The sequence below is a fragment of the Montipora foliosa genome, chromosome 1 (assembly GCF_036669935.1).
Source record: "Montipora foliosa isolate CH-2021 chromosome 1, ASM3666993v2, whole genome shotgun sequence".
Classification (NCBI taxonomy): Eukaryota; Metazoa; Cnidaria; class Anthozoa; order Scleractinia; family Acroporidae; genus Montipora; species Montipora foliosa.
Window position 1 is genome coordinate 37,083,276 of NC_090869.1, and position 10,000 is coordinate 37,093,275.

The window sequence follows — 10,000 nt, forward strand, 5'->3', positions numbered from 1 at the left end:
TAGAACAAGGGAATTTTCATGCTTTCATCACTTGCAGTGCTAAATATCAAAGATCTAATTAGGTGCCAGGGAACTTTACGTACTGCACAGGGGCCCAAAGAGATAACACAATGGGACACTGTAGGCACTGAAAAACACTGACATAAATAATGCACTTACACTGAAAAATGACGGATGGTTTCGACATCAGGTCCAACAAGGATTTCGAACAAGCTTCAGAGATGGCATCAAGGTTCGATGTAGTTCTGTTTAGTGAGATGGGCAAAGCAAATTGATCCACTTTTGAATTGACGCCACCGAATTCCCGGATCGCGCTCGGGGGCAGCGATCTTGTCGGCTCAGTGAGAAAAAAGAGAAGTAAAGCCACAAAATGACGCCAAGACATCGCAGTAACTCAGCTCGACTAGTCCACAGTTTCTTTAGAAACTACCTCCTTCAGTCCTTGATGACATTGCAAACACCGGTTCAACCACGTGACTTATGAGTTTCTCAGTGGTAGGGATAGGTGCGCATCAGGGGTAGTGTCCTCCCATGTGCGAATTTTTTTTTGTTTGGGCCATAAGATCTGTGATACACGGACAAATTGTCATCAAAATACGGACACCAAATTTTGTACATGAAGCTCCCCACAATGAAATCACCTCATACGTGCTTTATCATCTACAGCCGTCGCTCTTCCAGACTATTCCCTTCACCATTTTGCGACACCCAAAATAAGAAATTGCAAAATAGGCCGCTGTATGAAATCAGTCATGTGAAACACTTCTTCTGAGATTGGTAAAAAATAGGCTATCAGTTTTTGTTTTTTGCATGACTGAACGCAAACTATGGCGCGAACTATATCCAAAAGCTTACGTAAACTTTTTTTAACCTGCCCCTACCCCAGACAAGGAGAATTAGGTCGTGTGACAATCACGAAAACTAAGTTGGTTCTTTTTTAGCAAAGCTGCGTACTAGGATGTCTAAGCTTCATTTTGTTACTTTTTCCCTCTTTTTGGTCATTGAGTCGACAAGATCGCTTCCTCCAAGCGTTAGTCGGCGGCAATTCACTGGCCTTGATTCAAAAACGGATCGGTTTGTTTCGCCGGTCTTTCCAAAGGAAACAACCCTGGATTCTGTCGATCGCATGTCTGAGAAATGTTTGAAAGCTTTCAGTGGCCTGGATGCGTTCTCTGTTTTCCAGTGTAAGTACAATGTGTTTTTCAGTGTTAATGCTACCCACTGCTGATATGTCCCTAGTTATCCGACTGTAAATATGCCTGGCAAAACTTACGAAGTAGCCTCTGAGTAATACATAATTGATAAGCAAATGCATGCACACTCTTGGCTTAGCATGTAAAAGCCTGTAAAATTTGGTACAAATGCACTCACGCCTACCATGTGCCGAAGAATAGAATGTCAGCCGAATCAGTGAAGTATCGCAAGTTCTTTGGCAACTAATACGCGTGGAAAATGTCTTAATTTCGATTGGCCAAGGGAAATGCAGTTTTCGCGAAAAAAGAGAGGCAATTCAATCAGAAAAGAAGTAAGCTTAATTCATTGCAAAAAGGGTAAGAAACCAAATATTTTGATCGGCTAGTGATGAAAGAAAGTCACATAGAGCCAATCAAATGCATGTGAGCTCTCTGGATATGTGATTGATGACACGCAGGTGATCAGTTGCTTCTGAATGATACCAATGAGCTGTCTTCCAATAGTTTCTCATGCAATTTGAAACAATTTTTTTGTCAAAAATTGAACGAGCCCACTCATTTATTCTAAAAATTAAAATGTGATTACCTGCACTAAATTAGGCCTGGGCATCGATGGCAATCAAATTCATTTGCCAAAATGTTGGAATCCCAGTTCAGAGAAAAAGAAAATACATCATGATTTATCATGCACCGGTGGCTCAGTTGGTTGAGCACCGGGCTGTCACGCGGGAGGTCGTGAGTTCAACTCCGGCCGGGACCAACACTCAGGGTCTTTAAATAACTGAGGAGAAAGTGCTACCTTTGTAATTACATCTGCAAATGGTTAGGCTCTGTAGTCTTCTCGTATAAGGCCGATAAGCCGGAGGTCCCGTCTCACAACCCTTCAATGTTCATAATCCTGTGGGACGTAAAAGAACCCGCACACTTGTCGCAAAGAGTAGGGCATGTAGTTCCCGGTGTTGTGGTCTGTCTTCATGGTTGGGAGGGTAAATGCTCGGAGATATTAGCTACACCAAGCTACTCTAAAAATCCGAGGGTAAATAAAGATGTATGATATGATATGATATGATAAGAAAACAAGAGGTCAACCCTATAACATTTAAGTAGGCTCGTCTCTTGGTCATGAACACATTTCGCCCGAACCAATTCAGATGTTTGTTCAAAGGAGCCTTCATTCAATCTTTCAAACATTGCCAACTTATCGAATATCAAAGGATGCTGACAAAAAAACAAGGTTTCGGCTATCCTCAATGGGAAGGGGCCACTTAAATGTCCAAAAATGTAGGTAATTAGATGAAATGTCCAATTTTTATGTCCAAAACGAAGTATCCTATAAGCCTGGTTTCCATATGATCATCTGAATCGTCCCGATCGCCCCAGTCGTTTCAAATAATGTTCAGAGGTGATCGGGGCGATTATATGAAAACAGTACGCTGGGCGACTCAGACGACCTCGATCGCTTGCATAGAATTGTTCTACCGCCAACGATCGAGATCGTCTTATATTATGGAGACACCATCCAGGCGATCGCTGACTATACCTGGGCGACTGAGACAACCTCGATCGTCGGGATAGAACTGAGTTCTATCGAAACGATCGAGGTCCCAATCGTTAGCGATCGTCTGGGTACTGTTTCCATAATCATCCCGATCATATGGCTGATATGGAAACCAGGCTCGATCGTAGCCAGATCGTAAAGCCAGATCGTAAATGGCTTGAACCCAGCAGTCATAATTATCATAATTAAGTGAAGTACGATCATGCATCTGGGTGACTGTAATCCTGAGAAGGACTGTTTAGGATGACAAAACGGATGACATTGACTGACGTTTCGACAACCTGAGTGGAAGGCATCTTCAGATGGAAGTGATTTGTGTATTGTCAGTAGATGGTATAAACACTAGGTTAATTGTTTATGTCGATAGTCAACTCTCAGTTAAACCTTGCTGGGGCGGATCTACAACCTCGTTTAGGGCTTTTCCCTACCTTTGGGGGCCCCTCCTTGGCGGAGAAAAGCCCTGGGAACGAGGTTGGCAGAGCTAGGGAGGTTCGGCAGGTTCGATAGAAGAGATAAATTAAACCAGATTTACATGCAATTGCGAAAATTGCGAATTTTGCGAAATATAGCAAAAATCGTAAGAAAACTGAAAGGATAGAGAAGGCAAGTCTTTTTTTTAGCGATTTTTTGCGAAAAAGCGCAAAATTGTAAGAAACTGGAAAGATAGAGAAGACAAGTCCTCGACAAGACTCGCGATTTCTGCGATTTTGATGACTTTTAATTTGCGAAAATTGCGAATTTTGCAAAAATAAAAAATTAAAAATCGTAAAAAGTGAAAAGATAGAGAAGACGAGACCGCGACAAGACTCGCGATTTTTTGCGATTGTAAAGAGTTTTGCGAAAAATTGCAAAGATCATATAGGCGTGCGAACTTCATTCTGGAACAAAATATCGTCGCTCGCAACTACCTGTCCACACGCTTGACAAAAACGTGTTCTGCCGGCCAGTCAAAATTCAAAGGTTTGACAATCAAACTTCAAAGGTTACCCGCCAACTTTGGAAAGTTTTGGCGCCACTTCGCAAACGCTTCACAGGAAGCAAAGTCAGCAACACGTACGGGCATTTTGTCTTTAATTTTGCAGTTTTGAACACCTTGCTTGAAATTACTACCTAGTTTATTTACTGTAAACGCCATGTCTTTCCAAACGACAAATAAATCAGTAACGATCATTTGCGTAACTGGCGCCAAAACGTTTCCAAGTGGGTGGGTAAACTTTGAAGTTGTAGTGTCAAAACGTTGAATTTTGATTGGCCGGCAGAATATGTTTTTGTCACGCGTGTGGACACGTTAGTTGCAAGTGACTTAAGCACGTGACGGTATTGTGGTGTCGTGTTTGAGTGAATGTAAAAAGTGTGTCGTATTAATTAAATTACATCTGTTATGAAGATTTTCTTCTGCGAATTATAATCATGCTTGGTAATCTGTATTACTCCTGAAAGGAAAAAAAATTAAAAAGAGAATGAACTTCTGTGATATTGTTTATTTTAGGCAGTAGTTTGTAGACAGTTGCTTACAGAACGAGTTGGTATTTACATATCATGGTTCAGTGGTTACGCATTTGTCAAACCCGATACGTCTCGTAGTCATTAGTAACAGGTACTCGCTTCAAGCTCATCCTTGACAGCTCTATTGTGACTCCATACAATATGCACCAACATCACGAAAATGTGGATTCTTGTGGGAACTTTTTCAAGCTTATCTCTTTACAGTTCTATTGTTACTTATTAGAGCCCTATCTTATCTCCAGAGGAAGAAATTTCCCAATTTTCGATTCACTGCAAGAAGTGCGTAGTAATTGCAGTTTCTTTATCCGGATTTTATACCGTGAATTAGAATCTGGAAAGTTTGTAGCCTCTTGCTTTTGAACTAGTCCACTACAGAAGTACATGCATTGGCTATGCATTATATAGCTAAATGCGATGTTAGCGTTTTTCGCATATTGTGCAAAAATTGCCAAAATCGTGATCGGGGGCTTGTCTTCTCGATGTTTTCAGCCTTTATGAATTCAGCGATTCTACGGTAAATTGGCAATTTTTGAAAAGATTGTTGCTGCAACATGTAGCGGGGACAAAATCGTGTTAAGTGCACACTGAGGGGACATGTTGTAGGGATGCGTAGCAGGGACATGTAGGAGGGACCAAATCGCAGAGTTTACACACTTGTGAAAAAGTTGCCGGGACACGTTTCAGGGACACGTTGCAGCGACACATCCTCTCGTGTGTGCTGACACTTTTTCACTCGTGCGACATGGAATCTGTGCAAAATTTGTCCCCGCAACATGTCGCACGGAGTTCAACTTGTTGAACTTCATGGGACATGTCGCAGCGACAGAACTTTGCGTGAGACGCCATGATCATCGTATGCAAGGATATGCAACATGTCGCTGCAGCAAAAACTGATAATTGAGCCAATCAGACACTAGATCCAGCTCGCTTTGCGGTAGTGCATTTGGAAAAAGGATGGCGGCCGTTCACAGAGTAGTCCGTGCTCACGCTAGTAATTGGAATGACTTGGATAGAAACCGAAAACTAGTTGTTGTTTTGATGATGCTGCTCGATGATGAAGCTCCTACGATGCTGGAACGACAAGTCTGGTGCCGGCAATGGCTACTGCGACGTACCGAACGGGGAGCTTATCATACGATTTTCAAACGTAACAGTTGGCAGTTGAAGACACGCCTGGTTTTGCTGAATACATGAGGATGCCGCACGCTAAATTCGTCGCTTTGGTAGAAGCAGTTGCACCGGTCATAAAGAAACAGGAAACATGTATGAGAGAATCTATACAACCAAGCGAGAGTAGCCCTTGCAATCAGGTACCTTGCGTCGCTATTTATCGTGTCTTCGGAAAAGAGTATTTGAAAACACCAAATACAAGTGATAAATGGAATGAAATTGCGCAGTTATTTTACTCCAAGTGCAACATGATTCCAAACATTATTGGAGCAATTGACGGGAAAAGGATCCTTATCCAAAAGCCATACAGGACTATAAAGGAAACGAGAGCATAATAGCATTGGTTATGGCTGGATCAGAGTATGAGTGTCTATTTGTCGATGAAGGGACAAACGGACGAATCCCAGACGGCCATACATGGCATCGTTGCTCTCTAAAGCCCTGGAGAGCTGTGACAACCCTTTGAATGTACCTTCCCTTCGCCCACTGCCAGGGGCTGCTGCAGCCTTCCCTTTGTCCAAACACATGCTTAAGCCCTACCCAAGAAGAAATCTGACGGTCGAGGAAAGGATAGCCAACTACCGCATTTCGAGAGGGCGAAGAATATCTGAGAACATTCTCGGTATTCTGGGAAATAGATGGCGCAGGTTTCGGGCTTCCTTTTTGCTGCACCCCGAAAAGATGCAGCAAATCACTATGGCTATACTTACGCTTCATAACTGGCTACGAAACGATAGAGCAAGTCGCAGCATCTACTGTCCTCCGACACTGATCGACAGAGAAGATCCGAATACACGGGAGCTTTTTCCCGGGTCTTGGAGAGATGATCTTCTTCCCGAGTCTCTGCTGCCATTCCAGCCAGCTTTGGTTCACAACTACACCAGTGAAGCTAAAGAAATGCGTCAGGAGTTCACACGGTGGTTTAGTGACGAGGGAGATGTTGAATGGCAGCGAAGAATGTGTGGACCGTAAACTGAATTTCAATACACTTGCAAGCAAGTGATATAGTCACTGAAGTTACAGCTTGTGGCTAAAATGTGGTACTCCTTGCACTGTCAGCTTGATGACCTAACATAGAGCTTCACTTTCCTCACCAAAAGTAGAGAAAACTGGCATTTATTGGCCACAAGTGTTAAGACCCTAAATTAAAAAAATTGGCTCCTGAGCTTAAAGTACCGTTTAAACACAATTTCTACTGTAACCGTAGACAAAACAGAACTGTCCACAGCAAAACGGATGCAGTGTTTAGTCACAAGAAGCATGACATTGATCATGCTTAATAACACGCTACAATTAAGACGTTCCTTCGATCAGTTTTAATGACTATGTTTTGACACAATTTCCTTGCACAGTTTGTCAAAATGAGTTCAATGTTAATAGTGTTGTGTTTTCATAAGGAATGTTTGCAAAGTTAAGTCCTTGTAAGTTGTTTGAAAGGGAAGGGATAAGGGTACATGTAGTTGAAGAAACGTTGCATTTTAAGGACTGTGAGGTTAAAATTCATCAAGGGTTTCCGCGCCTATTTCTAGGAAAATTAAATGGTGGATTCAAAAGACCAAACATTTATTAAAGCAATGACAAAAGTTTAAAAGACCAACAAATCCTCAGTTTCACTTCTGCAATCTGGGACAACCCATTTAAAAACAGATTAGCAGTGCCTAAGTTACAATGTGAAAATTTTGTTATATTTTAAAATGGAATAAACGGCAAATTGAATTCAACCTAGGTTGGTTTTTAACATCCTCGTCTCTTATTCATGATTTGAAACAATGGAAATTAAAAATCACCTGAGATTCACTACAAAGTATGTCAAGGTGATGATGTTCACAATCAGACATTGCTCAGTGATACATGAAAAACGTCCTAAAATTTGTGTTATCTGGCAGCTCAACTGAATCAAAAACAAGTCCCTCAAGAAAGGATTTAATGAACTTCAATTCTCTCTTTGTTTCAACAAGCCTTAACAAAGGAAGAGAATGGGAATAAACACTGTGCTAGGCGTATACATTTACTGGCATGTTCACCCAAGGTCATGATAACTTCTTCCTTCATTATTTTGAAATGCCAGAGGAGAGTATGAGCGAAACTGATCTGTAGCATTCAAAGGCTGACTGGGTGATTACTACTGGCAGAACTAGCACTGGCTGGTCTCCCATAGTTTTCAACATAACCAACAGTTGTATGTTGAGGAAAACTACGAGGGCAAGTCTGCTTGCTCAATGCCATCTTTCTCTTCCATGTCATAAAGCACAGCAGAAATTAATTTCTTGGCTCGGCGAAATTGACCAGGAGTTAATTTGGCCAAAGTCAAGGCAACATAATTAAGAAAGGCCACTGACACACTTTTTCAACTAGTGGTGTTTACGAGACAGATGGAGGTGGAGTGCTGATTTCATCTACAGCTCGAGCCAATAGCTCCAGCTTTTTGTCCTCCCTTTCGTCTCTTTGAGCCACTCTTGATCTTTTCCTAGATTTTGCCTCTGGTTGGTGCATTATTGAATCCACAGTGGCATCTGTGTCATCACAAATTGAATCGAGGAAGTGTAGTTGAGCTTTGGAGTTTTCCTGTTTGTAAATCTTGGCCAAACTCTTCCATTATTGAACAATTTCTTCACAAGTGAGCTTCTCCAAAAGGTCCTTGTTGGCATTGGTGTGGTACTCTGCTGCATTGTGATCCCACAAGGTGGGATTTCCTTGATAGTATGAAATGAGTGTTTCTGAAAAAGAAATACGTGCATGTTTCTTTATCAATATTTAACTTTTATGTTTTATCAAAATAAAATTTAGCAGATCTTCACTTTGAAAAATAGTACAATGTTTACCTATTTGTTCACTTGACCACTCGCCCTGACTTTCATTTGCCTCTGACAATTCCAGTGACGACCGCAGGAATTCCAGGTCTCCCCAAAACGTCCACTTTACTTCATACTCTGGATCGTCTTTCCGCTTTTTCATGTATCTCAATACGGTGCTTCGCAAGCTATGCCACCTTGATTTAATCTCTCTTAGGCCTCTTGGTGGCTGTGTGTTTCCGAATCGGGCTTTCAATGTTACCATTGCTTTCTTTGTTTTTCCTCTTTTGACGTTGTCTTTCAGGCGCTTATCCCATATTTCCTTGAAATGCGAAATAAGCATACGAGTCTGGCTTGCATTCCACGAGTTCTGGTTGGTATCATCGGCAGGATCACCCAACTGGTGTTCTTCAATTGATTCATCACCGAGGGCCGCCATCTTCTTTCCACATATAAGTGACCAATGCATTGTGGCCTTAATTTCTTAAACTCTCGCCATTACTGCGGTTGTTTCACGCGAGGAGGCATGTCCCTGCAACATTTACCAGAGACATGTTCCAGCTACATTTTCGTGTGTGTGTGCAAGTCTTAATCCCTTCCCTGACTCATGTCCTTGCTACACGTCCCGGTTACATGACCGCTGATATGTACAATTTATAATATGTCGCTGCTACGTGTTGCAGCAACATGTTCCTGCAACATGTCCCCTCGTGTGGGCCCACCTTTAAGGCCTGGCCAAACGCTCGCAACATTTCAACGCAACATCTTCCAACATTGTTGAGCACAACATTTGGCCACCCTGTTGCGATATGTTGCGTGCGTTTGGCCAGTCCATTCACCACATGTTGCAAGATGTTGCGTTCAAATGTTGCGATAAGTGCGATCGAACACCCTAAATTAAAAAACTGCTGCTCAATATTTAAATCTAGAACGTTTTCTCCATAATAAAACAAATAAAGTTTTGTTTTACCGTGAATGTGGCTCTTTTAATAATATTGCCTTCTTTTCTGCGAATTGCCTGCGCTATGCCAGTTACTTTAGCTCACATCGAGCAAGTAAACAGTGCTTTGAAGACTGTCAGGCTTGGCTCTGATGAACTTTCACTACGAAAAGCCCGTTGACTACGATGCTGTGGTTCAGCGGAAAGATACCCCAGAACAATGCTTGTTGTTAATTGAAGATTGCGTCTTTGACGAATTTAACACAAAATTGAAAAAAGATAAAATGCAATATATTCTTATCATAGTTTTATAAATGCTAACTTGCATCGTTTTTATGCAATTTTGTTGTATTTCGAAGAAAAAAGAATTTCAGATTTTTAGTGGCTTTGAAAGACGGGAAAATAACCGAGCAATGAAGTGGAATGGGTTCAATTCCAAGTTGACGTCACAAACCGCTTTGCCTTCAGAAAGTTCTTTGAAGTTAATTTGTGACGTCAACGCGGTATCGAGCCCATTCTCCTTTATTGCTCAGTTGTTGAATGATCGTAGTATTACCACTTTTTCCCGACTTTCAAAGAGAATTAAAAAGTTATTATGTCACTCAAAAGGTTCTTCAAACAACATGATGTATTTGGGATGATTTCGGAGAAAAAAATAAAGATGGAATGTGATTTGAAGTGATAAGCACGTTAGACATCAATTGATGTACTTAACATTACAATCGCAACGAAGTTACTGTTATAAGATGTAATTCTACATGTATACAGTCACATCATTTACAGTTACTTAACAATCACATTAATAATGCTAGCTATATTTGTTAAGTACCCATAAATATAT

General features: G+C 41.4%; 2 protein-coding genes and 1 pseudogene across 2 annotated transcripts in view; 2 read left to right on the forward strand and 1 right to left on the reverse strand.

Moving 5' to 3' along the window:
- LOC137997668 (nose resistant to fluoxetine protein 6-like) overlaps nucleotides 1-479 on the reverse strand; it is a 37,250-nt gene extending 36,771 nt beyond the window's left edge. The window contains exon 1 of the mRNA XM_068843797.1: nucleotides 160-479. Coding sequence (XP_068699898.1) covers nucleotides 160-385 — 226 coding nt within the window. The 5' untranslated portion in view covers nucleotides 386-479. The remainder of the gene's footprint in view (nucleotides 1-159) is intronic.
- Nucleotides 480-914: 435 nt separating this feature from the next.
- LOC137997675 (nose resistant to fluoxetine protein 6-like) overlaps nucleotides 915-10,000 on the forward strand; it is a 54,382-nt gene continuing 45,296 nt past the window's right edge. Inside the window, exon 1 of the mRNA XM_068843810.1 lies at nucleotides 915-1,184. Coding sequence (XP_068699911.1) covers nucleotides 959-1,184 — 226 coding nt within the window. The 5' untranslated portion in view covers nucleotides 915-958. The remainder of the gene's footprint in view (nucleotides 1,185-10,000) is intronic.
- LOC137993455 (uncharacterized) lies at nucleotides 5,212-6,399 on the forward strand (annotated as a pseudogene).